At 40.5% G+C, this 23,699-nt stretch overlaps 1 protein-coding gene across 1 annotated transcript; it reads right to left on the reverse strand.

Moving 5' to 3' along the window:
• Positions 1-290: 290 nt before the first annotated feature.
• On the reverse strand, positions 291-23,313 carry prss12 (serine protease 12). Its single transcript, XM_071504602.1, has 13 exons — positions 22,462-23,313; positions 21,105-21,243; positions 19,377-19,549; positions 19,013-19,160; positions 18,199-18,377; positions 17,410-17,551; positions 17,072-17,292; positions 13,379-13,520; positions 10,433-10,638; positions 9,657-9,735; positions 8,899-9,021; positions 5,256-5,551; positions 291-2,948 (listed from the first exon to the last, which is right to left on the reverse strand). Exons 1-13 carry the CDS (start codon positions 22,781-22,783, stop codon positions 2,626-2,628), a joined length of 2,493 nt encoding a protein of 830 aa, XP_071360703.1. The 5' UTR covers positions 22,784-23,313; the 3' UTR covers positions 291-2,625.
• Between the last annotated feature and the right edge of the window lie 386 nt (positions 23,314-23,699).

Genomic DNA, 23,699 nt, shown 5'->3' on the forward strand with positions numbered 1-23,699 from the left:
AGCAGAAGGTTGAGGAGGGAGTTTCTAGCAGCCAATTTGATGTGCATGAGATCACTCTTATACAGGTTTAATCACTATCCTTAGATCTTTCCCTGCTGGTTTTCCCAAGTGTTGCCAGGGTTTAAGGAAAGGAAACAGATATGAGTAGAAATCAATTATCCATGGATAATGAGACCTTCTGTTTCTGCACCACCCCTGGTGACCTCTAATATAAACTCATTAGTGCTTCTATATAGCTAGGGGTTCAGTGGGAATAACAAAAAAGTGAAAGAAAAAAAGGGGCAATGCTGCCTGGTTCCTCTATCATTTTATTGGAATGTTTATGAAAAATATTTTGATCAGGATTTTCCTATACTGCATTATTCAAATACAGCTGAAGCACAGAAGTTTGAAAAATAAAAGCAGCAGCCATTATAACACAGTGCACAAAGATGACATTAACATCAAAGCCAACACAAGACAAAGATAAATGGAAACTTACATTCAGTTAATATATGTGTGCTTTTATATTTGTGTTTTAACTGTTTATCTATCTATTTTGGTATTTTATGTTTAATTTCTTATCATTTATCTCAGCCCCAGGAAAAAAAAGAACACCCCTTGATTAAGTTATAATCATTTTTGTTATGTTTAATAATGTTTTATAAATGGAAGCTCAGTGTCCCTGTGCACTGAATGTAAGAAACGTTTTTGGCATGTGAGTGAGGTCTAATGTCTGTTTTGTAATGTGTGATAATGACCACAGGAGGGTGCTCTTACACAATAAGGTGTGTTGTAGCTGAAAGCAACTCTTTATATAGCAATATAAAGAGTCAGTTTTGATCAAAAACTATTGTATAACTCTACTAGGTTTTAGCAAACTCCTAGGAGGGCAGTTTCAGTGATAACATATGATGGCTTTTTTTTTTTTTTTGAAGTGTGTCCCATAAATTGCTCATGAATAAAACATTTAAAAAAAAAAACAAAAGCATTCTCTAAAAGCAGAAAGCCAGGCCAGAAATCACATCAATTACCACACCCAGAGCCAGACAATGTCATTCTTTTATATGATGGATGACAGCAACCTTTGAAATTAGATCTTGATATATGGTGGACAGTGCAAGTTCGTTGTCAAATGGATTTAACAGCAAATATGTGTACTGACAAGAGTATTTGTCTTATGGGGACAACATATTTGTGAAGCAAAAACAAAAAAAAAATTGTCAAGATTAAATGGAGCTTCTCACTGGAACAGTTGGTCCCAGCTTTTAGCAATGTTAAGTCAACACGTGTTTGCTTTGTAAATGAGGACAAATCAGAAAATGGCTGCCATTCCTGTAGACACTGTGTGACATACCAGTGACACTGTGTGTGGGTGTGTGTGCATACACATTGTCTGACATGGTGGTGCTCACTTTGACAGTTTGCAGTCACCCCCCCCCCCCCCCCCCCCCCCCCCCCCCCCCCCCAACCAAAAGAACACTGCTGGCAACTTTCAAGGTTTGTGGGAATGACAGAAATATGTTGTCGTCACAACCACTTAAACTGATTACAGTCACTGTGACTCAAGTATTTAAAGTGTTTGATTAAACACACAATTAACTCTTTTTACAAAACCTTAGTTTATGAAGAAATGTTAACAGTACATTAAAACATAACACGCAGTCAGTGAATACCAAATGAGAAGGCAGTGTAGTGTCTGTTTTTCAAGTGTACCCGATTGTCTTCCTTCAGTGTCGTCAAAACCATGACAACACTGAACTATCCCACCAGGACAAAAGAACACAAATTAACAGTATACATATACATATAACACATTAACACTTTGAAATACTGTTTGTGCTTGGACTCAGAAACATTTAGTCTCCTCCTTTCTCTGCAAAGGTTAAGCAGCACTGAGACAAGGACAATACTGATTGAATATAAATTATTGATGCCTGAGTAATTACTAAGACCTGAAATTTGCTTTTTACATAACATGAAACAAGGAGCACAATGGATAAACTTTACATAAGAAGAATGAAGTGAGGTTAAAGACATAATTCACTTTGGCAATTGCCAATATGACTGGTGTGCTTAACGGAAAAGCACTGAATATCATGCATTAAGTACCTAATGTGGGTTCTTCGTGCAAGTCTGCAAATTCATGCCTACAATTACTAACTGTGTATGCACGAGGGCATGCTCGTATATAAGAAGTATGTGGTCCCTTTTCAACATTTTTACTCACATAATTTATATCATAAATTACAATAAAACTTTATACCAAAAGTAAGAAAAGAAAACATTCCTGAAGAAAATGAAAAAACATTATGGTGTGCTATGCAATGTCACAAGAAATAACAAAAACATATTAAAGTTACTGCATATTCTCATGAGAATATTAAATCATTAAAATAAGTGCTAATGACTTAGATGAGAGAAAAACTCCAAGAAACATCAAAACAAATTTCAAGGGGCAAAAAGCCCAGCGTTGCCTGCTTGTCCTCTCCATTTGAAAGTCAGGTTATAACTAACATCACAGGATAATCAGGTCATAACATCATGACATCAATTATTTATGACTGATATTGTTGTATCAGTTGTCACCTGACCAATTGAGTGAGTCATTCTTTCTAATCGAGAGGTCAGTTTGGCATTCTCCTTTCACCTTTTTTTTTCATCATGTCCAATCACTTTGTGTATCCAGGAGCTGAAGGCAGACACTTTGGTGTAGACACCTGGCGACTGTTGTGTTCGGCAGGCATGACCCCAGGATGTGACCCCATAAACCACCCAACCCCCTCCTGGACGCTCACACACCAGTGGACCTCCACTGTCACCACGACAACTGTCCACACGCCTCTCCGACTGGATGCTGCCGGCACAGAGCATACGACTTGTGAAGGCGCCGTGGAAATGCTGCTGGCAATGGCGACGGGGAAGCAGGGAGAGCGGGGCCTGCTGTAGGGTCTTGGAGTATGAGCGACCTGAGAGAAATGAAGAAGTTAGAGTTTAAAATGAGAGGTTTGGAAGAGTGTGTGTGAGCATCTGTTTATTAGTGTCAAGGTCGGATACTCAAAGTGAAGACTGAGGGGAATGGCTGCGGTTCAAAATGTCTTTTTCTGCTGACCTTTATAATGTCTGCTGCCTTTCACTCAGTCAATAATTGTGTTTAGCAATGCTAGCAGACTGAAATATCTCCACAACTGCTGAATGGATGGCCATAAAATTTTATGCAGGCATTCATAGTCAAAAAAGGATGAATAAAAACAGTGATCTCTCTGGCTTCTCATATGGCACCAGCATCTAATCAAAATGTTTAATTATTCAGTGAAAAAGCTTTATGGACTAATTCTTATGCTATTTTCAAATTGTTTCAAAATTTGTGAAGCACACAGTCTTCCACATGGGCATGACTTTTGTTAAATAAATCTTTTATTCTAATGCTTGCCATGCCAGTGGTCAGCAGACTCCACTGGACTCGATCTTGTTTATCACATTCTTAACAAAGGCTCTCTGACTTTCTTCAGGAATTAACAGGATCTAATTTAGAGATAAATCACTTTCAAGGTTTCTGGCAGAGTTTAAGAGAAACTGTTTTCTTTTTTTTCCATGAAGGTTGCCATTGCATATCTTTACAGGTCTCTAACAGAAATGATTTCCCTGCATGCTAACTTTAGTATTGGCCTGGGGAAGTTGTAGACAGCAGTTTGCTTCCTCTGATATACGCACTGTAGCCGGCTGTTTGTTCCAACAAGGAGCTTTACCCTGTGGCCAAAATATTTGCAGAGGTTCAAACTACTAACCAGTAGTGACAAGGACATGATGCTTCCATGGTTTTCCACTCATAAGCACTGCCAATTGTGTTTGCTGGTACACACATCCAAGCTGGAAAGAACCACTGCTGAGAACTGAACTCAAGCCTCCACGGTGGTGGGATTTTTTTACCCCTGACTCTCTCCATTACCACACAGTGTTATTTACTATCCGTGGCAGCTTAGCAGTGGTATGTATGTGTAAAATTTGCTTGCGTGTGTGTGCGTTTGATATCATAGTGGCAGATAGCCAAGTGCAAACAGCTGTGCAAAGCAGACATTTATCCTTAAGTCAAACAGTCATTGCCCAACATCAGACTCAGTAAACAGTCTGTGTTGTCATCACCCTTAAGTAAACTAATAAAAATGCTCTCTCCCACCCACACAAACAGATTTTATCACACATGAATTCCACTGACATTAAGGGAAAAATGACACACTTACTTGGCCTTCAGTAGGGAGCACATGTTTCTGCATAAGTGTGTCCTGTGACCTTTTGGAGCCCTCTGTGACTCAGTTGCTATGATTATTCAGTGACATCAGTATGTAATTTAAAGATCACTAACAGATGTGTGTCTGTGTACGCAGGCGAGTGTATGGACAGATACAGAACATGAAGTCAAACAAGTGTAAGTGCTGGTGGAAGATTCGCTTCTATTATATATGCATTTTCAGTTCACCTATACAAAATGACTTACATATGACAGGAAAGATATAGTGGTCAGAGCATATGATTGTGTTACTGTCTGTCAAAATGTACAGTTAACTTCACCACAAATAACTAGACCTAGAGTTATTTTATTTTTTCATCATTACCTTATTTATTACACTTCTGCATTGTTTATTGTTTTTTTTTCTTTACATTGTTAGACATCTGTTCTTTCCAATAGTCCATGCAATTTTTTGTTTTTGAAAATAAATGTTTTTATGGCTGAAAAGTTCTAGATATTTATTATAATTATGATTTTTAAGAAACATTATTTTTCATTAATTTGATGGACTACATTCAGTCTGCATTGATTTACAGACTGAACTTAAGCCTGACTGTCCCAAGACAAATGAAAAATCTTTAAAAACATTCCTAGTCATGGAACGTATTGGTAAAAAAATAGTAGAGTGAACATGAAACTGATGGAAACAGTGTAAATAGTCAATAGTCAAGTCAATAAATCATGCTATATCTGTCTTTTAAATCATCATTTTTGTCCGTACTGTCCTTTATTTCAGAGAATTTGAAGGTGTGAAAGCCCTTCATCTTCCCTTTATACTGTGACCCTGAGATGTTAACCATTTTTAACCAAAAAGAATATGCAATTACATTTCCAAACAAATTATTCTGCATTTATTCATTTTGTTTTTGAAATGATGTTATGCTTTGCACCTCAAGGCCTCCATGTATAGCCCCTTCTCCACACACACACACACACACACACACACACACACACACACACACACACACACACACACACACACGCCCACCTGTGTCACCCCAGCCAGTAATGTGACAGTTGCTGGCTTGTTTGAGCACTCTCTCTTTCCTCATGGGCAGACAGGCGGGAAGGACATGACGGCTGAATGACACGCACTCTCCTGGCATCTGGCCCACTGTCCCCGGTGACAGACGAACCAGGGCCAGGTCGTAATCGTTGCTATGGGAGTGGTAGAGTGGATGGAGGACAATCTGATCGACGCCATACTCCTCTTCGTATTCCTCAGGGACAAGCGTGTGGTAGTCACCCACTCTGACTTTATACTGCTTCGTGCTGTTTCCATACCTGCAGAGAGAAACAGAGGGGTGACTCGGGAGAGGCCTTTTAAGAAAGAGGGCGTGTGTATATGAGCAATCCCACTGCTGATACATAAACCATGAACAATAAAATTATGATCTCTGGCAGCAGTTACCTCAGCAGTAGTTCATGTAGAGTTGGAAAAAGTACAAATGCGTTAAACTGAGCAGATATAAAATCTGCACTACATGCCTATGCGTGGTAGAATAGATTTCAAAGTTAATTTCTAAATGTTTAAGGCTTAATAGTGTTATTATCCCAGCAATATTTTTGATTTGTTGAACCTAATGAGGGTCATGAGGTTGGGGTAAGCGGGGTTTTTTTTCAGTCTATGATTATTTCTTTGCTGATACAAAGTGTAATGCATTCACCTAAGAAAAAAAAACTTCTCTGTTTTTCTAAATTAACAAGATCAAATCTTGGAATTCTGAGATATGATCTCAATAAATCCGAAAAAAAAGCAGGACATTTTTTCTCATGAAAACTTGAAATGAAAGACAGAGCACTGTTTTTTTTTCTTAAATCAACACGTTACGCTTCCGTAGTTATCAGATAGTATTTTAGTTTTCTTGTGGATTTTTGCTCAACTTTGTATTTCATTTTGTGTTTGAGTTCATCTTGATGCTTATGAATATTTGCTAGGTCGGACCTGAAAGCTTTTCTCAAGTAACTAATCAGCTATGTGATCTTCTTCTCTTAATCTTCTATCCTTTTCTCCCACAACACTCTTAAGTACTTTTATACATTCTATCAATTTACTGTGAATTATAGCTAAAGGGTTAAACACTTCTCACACCACTTCTAGGAGCTAAACAAATGAAAAAGCGGACAAAGAATGAGCATAGGCAGGAATGATAACAATAAATCTGTCTGTGTATTTATGCATTTAGCTGACTCAGGCTGACATAATGAAGTGTTTTCCATACTTTCTGTTTACTTGTAGGAGATGTTTGGCCTCTTTGAAATGAAGTAGCGTAAGGCAGGGACAAAGACAGGAGCAATGCAGAGGGAGGGACAGAAGAGGAGGAAGAAGAGAAGAGTGAAAGGCCCTGCCATTAAGCCAAGTCTCTGTGTCCAGTTACAACTGCTAGAGCATTTCCGGAAAGATCTCCTGGCCTGGGAATGCCACAGCGTTCCTGGCAGAGCAGAGACACTGCTCACCAGCCATCTATGTACAGTAAATATCCATCAACACTCACACTCAGACACACGTGATTTGATCTACACTAACTTACTATGTCTGTACAAAGCTAATGAAGACTGGTACAAAACCAACTGGCTTGATCTAGTCCTAAAGCCATAGTAAAGATCTTAAATGTGACACCCAAATTACCTTTCGCACATTATTGTTGTTGCTAAAAGCAGTTAAAAAATCTGCTGGAGTAATATTACTGTTGGCAAGACCCCAGCTGTTCAGCTACAAGGTATAAATAGGTTTAATATGTTAACAACATGTGACCACTGACCTGAGGTCAATTTTTATGAACCTACTAATCGGTAATGAAAGTGTACAGGATCAGATAATATGAACATGTTAATTATTTTGTACCTTAACATGACATTATAAAACCATCTATGCAAATTAGAACAGGCAAGTATAAGCCAACATGTTGATCTATTTATTGTGTATTGTATTAGAACAGAACAATACATGCATGAGTGTATTTGTTTGTTGTTTCTATGTGTGTGTGTGTGTGTTTGTGTGTGTGTGTGTGTGTGTGTGTGTGTGAGAGTGTGTGTGCATGCATAGGCGTGTATGTGTATCTATTTTCGTTACATACATGAAAAGTGACACTGTGATCTCGGAAGTCCCTAACTTAGTATCTGACTTTCATGCGGCAAATTACTTTTCAAAGCTGCCATAGCTGAAGCTCACATCTTGGAGCACTGAAGACTGATATGTGATCAAGCAGGCAAGGTAAGTACTTTGTAGGGTGTGACCTTTCTTGTCAGCTTACACTCTTCATGATAACAGGAGTAAAGCTAAAAATAAAGTTCTGTCATTTTTTTATGTGTCGTATTTAGTTATGCACTTTTGAGCAACAGTAATTAACTGTTATATTAGGTAGAGATCTAGTGCCAATCCGTAGCAGTCAGCAGAGTGTTACTTTGGTAGGATTGTCAGACTGGCATAACATCAGGGTTTCAGCAAAGTCTGAGAAATTAGGTGAGTGTGCACCTAGGCCATGAAGAACACACTAACATGTTACTTTATGTAGATTTATGTAGATTACTCGATCATTTATCTTCTTTTGTGCAGCCAAGCTATGACAGATAACCAAAAGAGCAATCTGTTGAAGACAGTTCTGGCTACTATAATGCCTAGCATCAGTCACCAGTGAAGCATTTGAACTGTAGTAACCTGTATGAAAAGTGCTATATAAATAAAGTTTGATTTATGATTGATACTGTGTAATTTTAAGTGACATTGTTAGTCACTTAATCATCATTTCAGTCTGTGAATACGCTGGTGATCCAATGTTTATTTACATCTGATCAACCCTAGAACTCCTGATTTTCCTTCCTGTGTGTGCCTCTTTAAAGTGGAGGATGGAAAAGTCACATCGCAGAGAAGAGATAACTTTGTAAGGAGTACAAGTCTGACATGGAAATGGTCCTAGGAATCGTTTAAGAAATGGAACTGGAAAGGATTTTCTCTCTTTAATGTGGAAACATCAGGATTTATAGTGGTGGAGGTCCAGGGGCCTCCACAGAGTTCTGGTTTTCCTACCAAACCCAAACACTGGAACCTGGAAACACAACCAAGAGACATTGCCCTTAAAATTCAGTCAGACAACCTTACATCAAATGCAGACCGTATGGTTTGTCCAGTCACAACCCTCAACCTTCTAAGCGCAACACCAATTTGCTATGTCTCTCTCTGCTCTATTCATTTTCTTTCTTTCTTAACTCTTTCCGCTGCCTTCTCTGCTGTATGCATTAGGTGATGGATTTCAAGGTGGTGGCGCCATGTGGAGGCCCCCCAGACCAGATGTAGTTGCTTTGGAGTAACTCTGGCTGTCTCCCTTCCACCTGCACCACAACCGCAGCCAAACCACCAGTGATTGCTGCTCAAATTGTTGAGGTTCTCAGGCTTCTGTCAGACTTAAACATACTGAGAATGAAATGAGGAAATGGTTCAGTGGGTGCAGCTGAGTTTGGGTTTAGTTTAAATTTTTTTTTTTTTTGTCTGTCTGCAGAAACAGGCGAGCAATGTATGTATATGCACGACCTAATTTCCATGAATAAAGATAGGTGCAAAAACACAATTTAAAAGTAGATGTGTTTGTGTATATATGCATGAGTGTGAGTGGATGTGGGTGTGTGTGTTTGACCTCTTGAAGCAGTGTGCTGAGGTAAGGACCCAGCAGGAGTCGATGAGAGTCGCTCCACACACCAACCTCCCATCTCCTCGAGAGCCTCGCAAACGAATTGCAGCCTGCCACGGCCAGCCACCCCTACAGACATGAAAACACAGCCAAGCATGCGCATAGACAAACACACACACACACACACACACACACACACACAGAAACAATTACAAAAAGGCACTAATAATTCAAAATTGAGACACAGCATCCACACTACAGCGTTTGAACAAGAGCACACTGGGTTCTATTCAGACAATGCTAAGAAAGGAATGACATTCTACTGCACTATAAAATCAGTACATGTAGTTATTGCATCTTGAGTTGGGAAAGAAGGGAGCTCTAAAGAGGCAACATAGCAATAAGCTGCATATTCTATTTGATTTTTAGAGGACATTAAACATTAGCATATCTAGCAGAATTAGTTTACATGCTGTTATATGAGGTGTAAACTTAAGGAATGCCATCTAAAAATGTACGTACGTGCACACACAAACACACACACACACACACAGACACAGAGTACTGAGTATGAAAAACATTTTCAAAGGACATTTACAAGCATGTACAGACAAGTTGGACATTTCTTTACTTGTAGCTTCAGATCAGCTGTTTTCTATCTAAGACACGCTGAACTGAAAATGTGTCCAAAATTCTTTACTCTATATGTCTCTGGCAGGCTTTCTCTGTGCTGTAATTAATCCCTCCTGTCCCTTCCAGCCTACCTCAGAGAGTTTTCTCCTCCTATGATCCGGCGCTGGCGAGTGTGTATTAGCCGCAGACCGCAAATTGAGTTGACAGGATCTGACAGAGACAAAAGAGGAACCACTTGGATGTGTATATGTGAGATTGTGTGGGAGAGTGATGATTGTTAAACCATACATTTAGGCTCAGATGTTGCTCTTATTAAATATTTAGACTGACTGAAAAAATAATAATGTTTGAAATTCCTACCTACCTATAAACCTGAAGTAAAGAAAATTAAATGAATGACAGATCATTTTCGTCATGTTTGTGTGTGTGTATGTTAAAATCTACACACATAGCTTAAGAGCAGCTTTTAGATGATGTGAGTTATCACACTGAAGAGGCAAAACACCTTCCTGCACTGGCTAGGCTTCCCACAGTATGTGCATGTGAGAAATGGTAGTGATAGCACATGTGCAGGTAACAGATAGCATCATGTGAGTCTGCCCTGATGTGTGACAGACAGGGTGAAGCAATAACAGAGCTCTTAACATTTTACCATCTGGATACACACACACACACACACACACACACACACACACACAGAGAGAGAGAGAGAAGTCCTACTGCTTTCCTCTCAGAATATCACCTCTTGACTTTTCTTAAGTCATTCCTTTCTCATTACTTCTTCGGTGTATATGACATTTTGGAACTGTTTGCTAAACACATTACCTTAATGTCCCCAATAAGTCACAGAAGCTCCACTTACTTTGAGCACAACATGATGTAAAACAGTCCTGACTAATTGACTGACCTTGGACCTCCTTGTAGCTCGGCTGTGATTCACCATAGTCACATATGACCCCAGCATCCTCACTATGGCGACAGTTATGTGTGCCAGGTGCCTGTTTGATGCAGTCTGCTAATGAACGCTCCTCGCCACTGCACTTCACATTGTCCACATGGATGGGACCTGTCCCTTCCCCGAAGTACGCCATTACACGGGCCTTTGCCATGCCACTGAAGAGGACAGACAGATACAAGACGTCGCAGACGTTGCATTACCATCACCTTCTTAATGATATTAAACTGGAAAACTGTTAAAAGTGTCAAAAACACAAGTTCATATTCTAATAATCTAAGTAAATATGTTAAAATTTATTCAGAATATAGCAATTCTCAAAACAAGATGTACAAAATGCTCCACAATAAAAGCACTGGTTAAACAAAAGACAGGAAAGTAACAAACTCAAGAGCAAAACAATAGAATTAAAACACAGAAATAACATAAAAAGAAAAAGAAAAAGAAAAGCAAGGGACTATTAGTGAGTCTTAAGAAGCTTTAAATCTGATCTGGCTGATTTAATAGTGAAAGGTAAGCTATTCTAAGTTTTGGAGTTAAGACACCAAAAACTTGGTCTTCTATCATTTTGGGCTAAGTTAAGCATCCAGTAACAGACACTGGTAAGTAGACCTGAGAGATGTTCGGTCACTATAGGGACACAACAATCCAAAAAATGTAGTTGGGGACTTCACCTTGAGCTTGGTTGATTAAATTTGCATACTGAATTCTAAACTCTCCTGGTTTCCAGTGGTAAGAGGCCAACACTGGAGTGATGTTTTTATTATGAATGTGTAGGATGTGTTGACAAGATTTAAATTTATATATTTTCTTATGTTGGATTTTCGAAATGTTATTGAACTACTTTGACAAGAAAGTATTAGAAAGTAAGATAAACAGCCTTTAATCATGTCACACACAAAAAAATTCAGGGGTTTAATGCTCAACTGTTTCATCTTTCTGTCCGTATGTATCTGCACAAGCATATAGGCAGTGATGAGTGTAAATGCTATGATTTGACATTCTCAGGCTGTGACGCAAACGAGGTCAAACCACTTTTACAATCTGATAACAAAAGCATTTGTATCACCATCTCACCTCTGACTTTCATTAGCAAACAGCTAACACACAGAGGACGGTAGGTGGTGACTGTGTATGTTGTAACTGTGATTTTAATTAAGATTGATAGATAACTGACAGTGAAGATCTCATGTTGCGTCCCTGAGGTTTGGTGGGTAACAGGTCTTGTATCCCCACTCATCCATAGGGAATCTCATGTCTCTTATTGAGACATCTAGTGTTGTATCTGTGTCTCCAATAGCTCCCTGAGCAGTATTTAGCATGCATGTTAGTGGATCAGTGTTAAATATTGCCAGGGGGAAATAGAAGGCCAAGGTGAACAGGGTAGGATGAAGAGGGGCAGGCACAGTTGTTTTTAAAAAAAAAAATTCCAACATGTCTTCGAGCTAAGAAGCCTCTCTCAGCTCTGTAACAGAGACACGAGTGTGCTGACATTAAGGTTCTGAATACATTTGCTCATGGTGCAGCACTGTGGAAGCAACATAACAAATGACTGGAAGTGGACCAAAAAGTTCTCTCTACCTTCAAGTAATTGAAGCACCATTGGTTTCCTGAAGGTGAAGTATGAAATAGTAGTACAGTTCATCACAATTTACTTCATGTTACGCTTCATTTAGACCACTAGCATTAAATTGTTGCCCAGTTATCTTTTGATGCACCATACTGTGCCGTGACACTCACTATAGGTGTGAATGTGTGCGTGTTTATGCGGTTTGTGTGTGAGTATCATGTTCTTCTATATATATGTATATATATATATATACACACATTCACATCACCAGAGCAACCTCTGACCCTTAGGGACCTGCTGTGTATATAATGACCTCTCATCACACCCTTTGCGAGATAGAATGATGATCCTAACATGATTTTTGCACGCCTCCAACACGCTTCCCCTCTCTCTCACGCTTATGTGGTCCAGATGTGGCTTTCATCTACAAACAGATGTGTCACAGAAATTGGATGGCTGAGGCCGAGGAGTGATGAGAGAGAAAATGAAGACATTTCGTTACAGTACAGTTTTCCCCCGCCCTCTCATAGCCATTGTTTTGGAAAACGGGACAATGTCTCCGAGGGAAAACTTAATGGGATGCAGAGAGGGTGAGATGAGGTAGTTTGCTTTGCCCCAACATGTCTGTCACTGCGAATGTATCTTTTGCACAATTGGCCTGCCCTTTCATTGGATGTTTATCTTGGCCCTGCTAAAGGGCACAGCTAAACCCTCAATTAAAAGTAGTTTGCAGGACACCAGAGGCTCATAAGAAGTGCTCAAGAACTTGGGTGTGCAATTTTTTAAAGATTAATTAATGAAACATTGCTATTTTACTGTTGTTTAGCCTGAAACTCAAGGTGAGTGTGATGAAGTGTAAAGTGGAAAAAGAGAAGGACTGAGTCTTAGTGGTGATTGATTTTGCACATAGGCAGTCTGGATTCACTCAATTGAATATAATGCATAGAGTGATCATATTTCAATGCCACAGCTCAGTACTGAGATTTTCTCCAAAATTTTACCTCCATTCCAACATCCTGATGTGTTGGAAAGGAAAGGATAAGAGGAGGGATTTAGAGCAGACTGCAATCTGGTATTCTTCTTAGATATTAAAAATATGTAAATGCCCTAAAGCTGAAACAATTAGTCTGTAAATTAATAGCTATTTTATTGATTAATCATTTCAGTAATTTTTCAAACAAATAGGCCAAAAATGTAATGGTATCACTTTTTCAAAAGTTAATATCAGCAGTCTCGTATAACAGTAAACTGAATAACTTTAGGTTGTTATGCAGAAAAGCAAGTCTGTCAAAGAAGCTGCTCTAACACACACGCACATATATACATACCTGTACCCCAGTTGTCGGCACACCACCTCTGCGTCACGATCAGTCCATCCATCATCACACACTGTTCCCCATTGACCTGATAGATACAGCTCCACCCGCCCTTCCCTCGGGCTCTCTCCTCCCACAAGCCTTACTGGCAGACCTGAAGAAAACACGCACACATGCATACACACAGTTTAGACTGAAAATGCACAGACTCACCTGACTGACGCAGATTTATTTCTCTCTGTAGTTAACCCCAAAAAAAGACCCTATGTCTAGAATTACTTGAAGACACTACACACACATTCCCTAACAAACCTGATCCTCCAGGCCAACTTGTCTAGTGAATGGAGCATGTGTGCTCATGCTCCCTACAAAGGAAGTAGCTGCAACACCTGTCAGTTTTCATGCATATACCCACTTGTGTGACCAGAGGGAGAAAAGACTCCTGTGACTATGAAAAGACCATTTATTTTTATTGGCTGTTTTTCACACGCTCCCTTTCTTGTCCTTTGTCAAGTGGTCATCAACTCACAATGATAATTAAATCAGTCTGACCTATCCTTCATAATTTGTCTGCACACAGATACCCTTACATGCAAACACATGCACATGCGTGTGCCCTAATCTCGTTTAAGTGAATACTATGTCTTTTACATGTGTGGACACTTCACGATAAGTTTACACTCTTGCCAAGTGTCAGGTCAATCAGTGTTTTCATTTGCCTTTGCTTAAGCTGCTCATGCCAGAGAGGGGCTTTAAGAATTACCTAATTAAAATGTTAAATTTTTAAGCTATTGTCTATCCTCTTTGTTGACTAGTTGTTAGTTGCTATTTGTAGGTGAAACATTTCACAATCCTTTTGTAAACATGAATCCTAGAACAAATCAGCAGCAATTTAGTTAAGCCTGAAATCATTTTCAGTGGCTGAGATGAGTGACATACCGCATTCAGACATTGTGCGTGGGACATAAGAACCGCAGGAGGGGGAGATTAAGGTGGAGTGGAGTTAATTGTGGGAATGTTTACTTCTTACTTGGTGTTTGCTGTTGAGGAAATGCTCATCTTTATCCTCTATCGTATCACTGCAAATAGTTTTCTTCTATCTCTCAAAACACACATGCGCGCACATTAAATCACAGCTCTGACACAAGCCTAATGTGATGGTCTCTGACACCAGAGAGTGAAAGAGACGGAGAGAGTTCAAAGCGCAGCCTGGCTTATCTGCTTTTTATCCTTCTCCAAAAACAACACAAACCAATCTGCCTGTGGCATGTTACGGGGGGTAAAGGGGGGATTTACACACCCACATAAACACCCAAACACAAGTGCACATGAGCACACAAACTAATACACACACAAATGCTATGTAGTAATGACATGATTCTTTAGTGGATGTTTGTAGGGTGAGAGTGTCCCTCAGGCTTTTGCCAAACAATATAATCTACCTAAACCAAATAAATGATACTGCTATTTCAGTCTGTAGTATGTGCTCTCCACCCAAAACAATCATACTCCTCAAACTTACATCACTAAGGATATAAGAAAACATGATGTATCCCTTCTGTGACATTCACTGGACTTATCAAGCCTATATTTGTTACCATCAATATCAAAACAGATGGCAGAGAAGTGAACACATATGAGGAAAAATCTAAGCCCCAAATGGCACCATCCAGCTCCACCTTTCGCATCCTGAAAGGTGGAGCTGGATGGTGTCTGGAGGCTACAGACTTGTCACAGCTTGATTAATGCTGCTAGCATTCAACCCTTCCTCCCCATTTCAGTAATAGAAACACCACTCAACCCTTACCTGTCTCAGCGTATGAAAGTGCAGTTTTGGAGTAAGAAAAATCATGTGTTGTGCGTTAGTGTGGCAAGATCACTTAGCCCACTGATGCCTGGTATTCATGATTTTGTAGTTAGTAACAGTAAAGAAGTGGCATGAGGGAGATTTACTTCAGTTTTCAGGCAGGGCAATCCAACTGACAGCTGTGCCTATTAGAGCTGACACAACTGACATCATCCTCTATCCATTTCTCGGAGAAGGATTTCCTTTTCTAAGTAAGATGATATCTAATTGACTGCAGGTTCTCTTTGGCAGAGATCTTAGTCACAGATTTCAGATCAGCTGGTAGTGAAGGGAAATTACATAGAGATTTTCATCATTTGGTTTCTTGTTCCTCAGTGTCTGTGAAGTACAAGCTGGGCGTCTTCTATGTTAGATCTGTGTTAGATCATTATTATTATTATTATTATTATTATATTCTTATTCTTACAAACCACTTTTCAAAAATAAAAATAATAAATTTAGCTAATCGCATAGCAGAGGTGAAATATAATCTTACCAACAAATGAATATAAAGAACAATCAGAATTTTTTTTTTTTTAAAAAGAGCAAAATATGAATAATTACAGTTTAAGTAAGAGATTTTGCATCAGATGAAGAATTTGTTGATCCTGATCTTATAGCGCTAGTTATTCCAGAGTCGAGGGGCCCAGATGGCAAAGCCTGATAGTTTTTAGTCTCCACTTAAGACCTAAAAGAAACTACCAGTGGATCTCAGGCGGAACTAATATGGGGTTAAAAGGTCAAGGGTAGTCTGGAGCTAATCCCATATGGGCTATAAAAGTGATTAAACTCCACATTAAAGTCAGTTTTGAAATGCCAGTGTAACCAGTGTTTAGCTGCTTAAGTCATGGTTTTAGGAACTTGCCTACTGGCCCTCGAAAGAAATCTGGCATTCGTAGGTAATTAAAACTTTTGAAGACTGCATTGTCTTAAACAGGAATATAGAGCATTTCAGTAATTAATATGAACATGCAATAGATCAAATCTGGTCATTTTTCATCACTGCAAAAATCAGGACAGATACTGGTAATACGTGCGTGCCAATACTGACCAACAGTAACCAAAATGAGATGAGACTCTAGTGAGAGAGGAATTCTGACCTACGATAATGAATTGTAATATATTGAAATTAACTACAATAACTTTTCAGACATGAACATTTTCAACTTCAAAGTATGTAAACTGCGGTTGCTGGAATCAAAACAGAAACTGATCTTGGTAAAACCTGCTTATAAATTGAAAGTACAGCAATTTGAGCAAATTTTTCTACACACGTCCTTGTTCATTTGTAAACTTCTAACCTCAAACACCCCCACATGGATGGCACATTGCCGGACATGGTTACTGCTCTTAGTCTTTCAAATTCCCACAACAGTGACCATCTATGTACAGTATGTATATATCACTGGTGTAACTATCCACAGAGCAGCCGGTGCTGTCTGGGGCCCATCACACTTATAGTTTTGAGTCAGAGTCTTTTTTAATTTTATTGCCCTTTTCAAAATGTTCCAAAACTGCACGTTTTAGGAAAAATAAATATTATTTCTACCAACCACTCATTTTACTTTTTTTCTTAACATCTCAAGAAGAAGGGAGTGTTCTTTAGGTGATGCACATAGTTAGCAGCATATTGTCTGGTAAACAAAAGAGCTGCCATGCTTACTCACCATGCTTAAGGTTAATTGAATGCTAGCAATGTTGACTTGCATGGGGGTCAATCACAATTATGTTACGCTAGAGGTACATATGTGTCTAACCACGTAGACAACCAGCTTCTATGGAGCCTCTCTCAGCCATTTGTGGTTTCTGTGTTACCTGTGACCTTTGAAGTAGGTCTCACATTAAGATAAGATTCTTACTAGATGGAAGACTCTCTCCATTATGCTCGGGGCTGCATGCGATATTAACATCTTCATGGTGTGTGCAGTCATGACGGAGCCACTCCCTCCTGTTGCATAGCAATAGGTTAGGCTCTTTCCCTGTGCAGCTCACATCATCCAAAAGAATGGGACCTGACCCCACCCCAAAGCGTGGGACTGGGGTGATGTCGAGCCCTTCAGAAAGCAGAGTCTTGCCTAACCTGTAAGGCAGATAAGTACATCCACATGCAAATGGTTAGGCTATAATTTTACCTATAAATAAGAAATAAGTGCACGTGGATGAGCCTGCCTGGTGGTATGCATACTTTACACATTACCTGTAACCAAGCTGTCGACACACTACTTGTGTGTTAAAGTCTGTCCATCCGTCATCACACACGGTCCCCCACTGACCACGGTAGAAGATTTCTAAACGTCCCTCGAGGCTCCCTATACCCCCTACCAATCTAACAGCACCATCTGGAGATAGACAGACAGACAGACAGAGTCAATGTCCTTGTGTATATTTTCTTAATCATGGCCTTCCATCTGCATCAAAGCAGCATTTAAAAAAAATGATTTGCAATTATTCAGAAAACACACAACTAATGCAGTCATATCCGGTGGCAGTCATCACAGAAAAAAGGTCCTGAGAGGATGCTGTCCAGACTTAATAGCCAGTTTCTGTAGCCATGGTTCAATTCTTAAGTCTTCTGCCTTTACACATTAGTCCCCTAACAACACATTCCTGTTTTTGCGTGTGGTGAAACTGCACAGTACCTCTCCCACATTGTTTGCTCAGGCTGAGCAATGACGGAACTCATGTGGGGAAGGTGGTGTTTTCAGCTTCGCCCTTTTTTCTCACTTATAACTAATTTACCCTGCCTTTCTCACAGCAGACATTATGACAGAAAATGAACATGTGTGACTGATGACACTAATGAATGCACTATTCCATTTTGGTGTTCCAGTAAACACAACACCAGCACCAGATAACTTAAATGGAATGCAGCTGTACATGCAAATTCCAGGGGGGCCTTTCATATCTCTATATGCAAAATATGTGTACATTTCACTTGGGTGTCTTCCTGAATATTACGGAATACTAATGCTGAGATGTGGCCTACCTGTAAGAGGGTTACAAGATACTCCTGCATCCTCTGCGTGCAGACAGTTGTGTTCCCCCCAAGCACTTTTTGGACACTGGTCCAGCGAGAGCTCATTGCCTGTGCAACGCACCTCATCCAGCCACACACGGCCTGAACCCTTGCCAAAATGTGCCTGGCCCCATGCCCTTGCTACACCGCTGCGAAGAGAAGACAAGACACAGAAGAATAGGTTTGGTTTGCAGTAACACTAATATAATGAAAAACAGATGCACTGACTGGCCCTGACTTACAGAATACAGTGTTTAGGAAGCTGTAGTTGTTTTATTGGAAATGTAAAGAAAAGAAAACTATGGTTTTTCAAATCTATTATTGAAAAATTGCTTGCCATGCACATCCGTGCATATGTAAACATTGCAACACCAACAATGGCATTCACCAAAAAAGCACACACGAACATTTGCAGAGAGGGTATTGCTAAATATGCATATCTCTGTGGTACTAGAATTCATGCAGGAACAATGAGCCTAATTCACTATCTGACCCCCAGATGTTCTTTACTGCTCGCTTTTCTCTCTGTGTGTCTGAATAGAAAGAATACTTTTCATACTCTTGGAGACAGACAGACAGACAACTGGACACCCACACTGACACATCTCAGCTTCCTACTCTATCTTTCTGTCATGGTTTTTCCACACTTTCTCATACTCACAATGTATTTCCTTTATGCTAATTATTGGTTTGAATTAATGTGAATATGAACATTAATATCTGTGTGTGTGTGTGTGTGTGTGTGTGTGTGTGTGTGTGTGTGTGAGTGTGTTTGCCCCTTCACCTCAGTCCCAGCTGTCGACACACCACCTCTGCGTCACTGTCATCCCATTGGTCGTCACATATGGAACCCCATTGCCCTGCATGGAAGACTTCAACTGTGCCCTCCGACACTGACTGACCTCCCACCAATCGTATAGGGAGCGTCACCGCTGGTGAAAGACATACAAGCACAAATATATACATTGTCACATAATATACTTACAGAATCTATGTAGACTGACACAAAATGTGGGGACTTTTTCATTTTAAAATATATACTGTGGACAAATCTTAAACTTGTTTTTACAGCAATCAGATGTCATTAGATTCATGCAAATCTCTATCCATCTATTTAAGACCTATTTTTCCCCATTAGGTGGACCTACCTTGCTGTTGGGTGCAGGTGACAGCAGCAGCTAGAGGGCACTCCCCCCCATTCCAGATAGTCTTGGGACACTGGAGCAGGTCTGGCTCCTCTCCCTGACAATGGACCGCCCTCCAATGGAGTTTGACCATGCCTGGACGAAACAGGGAAACTGCACGCGCACGACCTGAGATTCTAAATGGGGAAGGGGATTAATAAGCAAACAAGTTACTTTTAATAATTTGAAATACTTTGCTTTTATCAGACAACTGACATCAAACAGCAAGCCCGGTCTCATCTGATAAGTAATAACTTTTATTTGTACACACACATGAACACACATGCACACGAAACAGTAAAAACAGTAAAGAGTAAAGGACACTATGGAGATGATAAAAATAAACAAAAGTTAAAAAATAAACTAAAAACAAAATAAAAAGACGACATCACATAAAAGCAAGTCTATGGAAATGAGATTTTACAAGGTTAAAGTTGAGGGGCCCTGATGGGAAAGGCACAGTCATCTTTAGATTTAATCCTTGACTCATATGGGGTAAACAATGCTGTAATGTAGCTTAGGGCTAGGCCCCGGCGTGCTTAAAGAGTACTCAGTAAAATCTTACAATCAATTCTAAAATGGACAGGAACCCAGGGAGGGGAAGCAAGGATTGGGGTGATGTGATGTTGTCTGTTAAAACCAGGAAAAGATGAGCTGATGCTGATAAGAGTCCTTCAGATATTAAAAGCATCTTTTAATAACTGTTGCATGGTACTTAGCCCTGTGATAGACTGGCGACCTGTCCAGGGTGTACCCCGCCCTCGCCAAATGTCAGCTGGGATTGGGTCCAGCCCCCCCCCAGCGACCCAGTTCGGATAAGCGGTATAGAAAATGGATGGATGGAGGGATGCATGGTACTTATTATTTTATCCAAGGTAAATTCTGCAGCCATATAAGCCTGGCAGCAGTTGCCTTGAGCCATCTGTATGTCATGCTTTGCCATTCAAGGGCCAATACGGTCAGCAGTTTTACACCCAACAGCTTTCAGTAACTGGCCACGTGAAAGTCATCACCAACGATTCCAGCTGACATATGGTTGACATTTGCCCTCTTTCCTTTCCGCTGTGGAGTTTCATTGACTCCTGTGTGAATATGCACACACAGACATATGTTAATGTGCATGCCAGTGCTGGTGTTAGTGCCAGCATGTGTAGTAGGTCCACAGAACGTCTCTGTGCTCCAGGAAAATCAAGGCTAAACCCCAGCTTATGAACACTTTTCATATGTATGATCTGACTACAGGCTCCCACCAAATCAGTGGCTCTTTTAGCATGGCAACATCTCATAGTCATTGTGTGTGTGCGAGTAAGAGAGAGAGAGAAAGGGAGAGAGTTGGAGAGAAAGAGAGAGAGAGCATGTAACAAGGTAAATAGCTGAGCACTAAAGGTATTTAAATACCACTGGGGAACGGGGGTTGGAATGCAAGGGTCACTCGAGAAAAGTACAAAGGCTGTGAAGAGAATGCATGAATGTGTACGCCTGAAGTGTTGTGAAACTCTCATACATTCCCAACCAATTTCCATTGCACCCATCTGTCAGCCCTCTGTAGTCAGCTTCACCTTGTGAATTTATATGCTAGATGGAGATTGTGCTTGCACCCTCGTGCGGATACGTGAGTGAGAGGGACAGGCAGACAGAGAGCACCAAATAGTGCATGTCTGAGCACATGTGTGTGCATGTGTGCTCTCTCACCCCTTGCCCAGCTGTCTGCAAACCACTGCAGCGTCCTCATCCCCCCAGTCATCGCTACAGACAGACCCCCACACTCCTCCCAGATAGACCTCCACCCTGCCATCTAGCTTGGAGCGACCTCCTTGCAGACGCACTGAGCCTAGGATGGAGAAAGGGTGAGAGAACAATACAATGTATAAAAATACAGCACATACAAAAAAGGGGGTGGGTTGGCGGTATTGCTATACTGTCCAGGGCCTCTCTGCCATACAATTTATTCTACCATTCATTTCAATATTTTGACCCTAGGATCAAAATAGGATTTAGAACAGTGTTTCTAAGATGTTTACTAAACCTAGGTATGTATACAGAAGTTTTAATATGAAAGACATGGTTACAGTCACGTAGTGTTTGTGCATGCATGTTGTTTATTGCTAGGATACATTTTCGTGAATGTACTCGAAGCATTTTAAGGGCAACAAAGAACGTCAGGGTGCACGTCTAAGCTAACACAGGCACAGGGGGATATCTGTGTTATATCTTAAACTTGCATTAAAGAGAACAACCCATGCGTGGCTATCCTCTCTTGCAAAAGGTCATAAACACAAATGAGCACAAACAGTATCTGAACACCACCCACGGGCACGTGATTGTCCAAATATCTTCATAAACTGGATTAAAGCATGTCAATTCAAAGTATCAATTACCAAAAGATAATTTACCCATGCTGTCCCAACACCCCAAGACTAAAAATATCAGAAGCTGTCTGTCTTGTGCCAGATGGAAATCCCACACTCTTATTTCTTTCACCACCCTCTCGCTTTTACTTCTATCCACCTCTCATCAGTCTGAAAATGTGGGAACCACTTTGCGGCCAGTTTTCATATCATCACCACTAGGTTCTCCTAGCTTGTGTATTTGATAGGTCTTAATACTGTGATGTTCCCCAGGTCAAAGAATATTATTATAAAAAGGGATTTCATTTGGCCTCCTCACTCACATTCCCTTGTGCTGGCAAATCTCACTCTCAATCGCACTCATTACACAGTAATTATGCTTATGCTTGCCAACTGCACACACACAGTCACACCTGGGTGACACCTGAAGGTGTGTCTTGTCTAATTACTGAATTATGGGCCACCTGAGTTGAACGCAGGTCGAGCTAGATAATTGTCAAGACAGATGCACACCACTGCACAACTCTCTGCTCTTCATCAGCCCAAATAAAAATGGATATAGGCCCAGTGTAGATAATATGCATATAGTATATGTGGCTGAGCGACTACATTACCATTCAGTTTAGTAGTCTGGCTATTTTTTTTCCCTCTACAGATGTAATATTGTGAATAACTGCAAAATGCAGGGCTTGCGTGTTTACCTTGTTTACAGTCGCAGTACCCCCAGTCCACTCTGCCTCTGTGGTTCCTGAAAAAGCACCAGGGTCGAATCCTGCTGTCCGGGTTGCGGCAGTGATTGTGCTCTCCTAAGCCTTTCCCCGGGTAGCGCTCCTTGAAGCCGGCCACCTCGGTCCAGTTCATACACCGGGTGCCGGACTCGGTGACGTCTATCGCGCCCCGGTAGAAACCGTCTTTCCCACGGCTTTGGACGCAGTGGGTGAACGGCAGGATGAATGAAGGCACGCTGCTGGAGTGACAGCGGCTGCTAATCGCGACTGTTAAAGCAAGAAATGCAAAAATCATGTTAGGTCCGTGGCCGTAAGAAGCCGACGACAGGGCAGATTTCGGCAGCGTGTACCGTCAGCTGAGGAGACGGTTCCCGGTGCGCCTCATCGCCCTGCTGTTGGACGACAGTGAGAGCCGAGAAAGGAAAAACGACGCGGATCAATGAAAGTCCTGTGTGCGTCGGGCAGGCAGCCTCCAAACGAAAATTCAATAACATGGGCTTTACTCAGTAGAGTTAAAGCATTTCTATGAAGCCTATGGCAAATTTACAGACAAGACCTCACCCAGTAGCCTATAATATGATGATAATATAGGCTATAATAAATACCAGGCTTTGAATAATTCCAGATAAAGGCTAGTAATCCAATCGGGACTCATATCTTTGAGAAATGTTGAGAAATTGTTGAGACACGATCATGACCAACATGCTTAGGCTATTTGACCAGACTTAGCCAGATGGTTTTCAGTATAACGTTTAAAGTCAGTTTTGTTTAGGCCTTTCCTTTACTCTGTGGCTTAAAATAACGATGATCATCATCATTTTACGCACATTCCCTCAGCACTAAACCTACACTTCTTAGACCTTTTTTTTAATCATATTCTTAGGAGGATTCATAATTATACAATTTAAAAAAAAGTTTTGTGCAGCTCTGTTGCTTTTATTATGAATGAAGATCTTAGGGGGATCTTCTTTAGAGTCACATCAGGGAAATTTGCTGCAGTTTGATGCAGAACAGTATCCTATGATGTATAATGTATGATTAGGCTAAATATAAACACACTCGCCCTCTCCATCTTCCTCTTCAAATGTGTGCATGTGACGACAGAAAGACTGAAATATGTTGTGAGATGTTCACCATTATGTCTGAGGGTGTGTTCAGTCTGTGTGTGTGTGTGTGTGTGTGTGTGTGTGTGTGTGTGTGTGGTCTTATAA

This window comes from Trachinotus anak, unplaced genomic scaffold (assembly GCF_046630095.1).
Source record: "Trachinotus anak isolate AG129_WGS33_773 ecotype Australia unplaced genomic scaffold, CSIRO_AGI_Tana_v1 ptg000019l, whole genome shotgun sequence".
Lineage (NCBI taxonomy): Eukaryota > Metazoa > Chordata > Actinopteri > Carangiformes > Carangidae > Trachinotus > Trachinotus anak.

Bases quoted from the DNA above. Each gene is read 5' to 3' on its own strand.
- prss12 (XM_071504602.1), bottom strand. From the start codon at position 22,783: ATGATTTTTGCATTTCTTGCTTTAACAGTCGCGATTAGCAGCCGCTGT. The intron at 18,378-19,012 runs GTGAAGGGGCAA...TTCTCTTCGCAG, and splicing joins TGTCGACAGCTGGGACTGAG to CGGTGTAGCAAGGGCATGGG. The intron at 17,293-17,409 runs GTAATGTGTAAA...TCTGCCTTACAG, and splicing joins TGTCGACAGCTTGGTTACAG to GTTAGGCAAGACTCTGCTTT.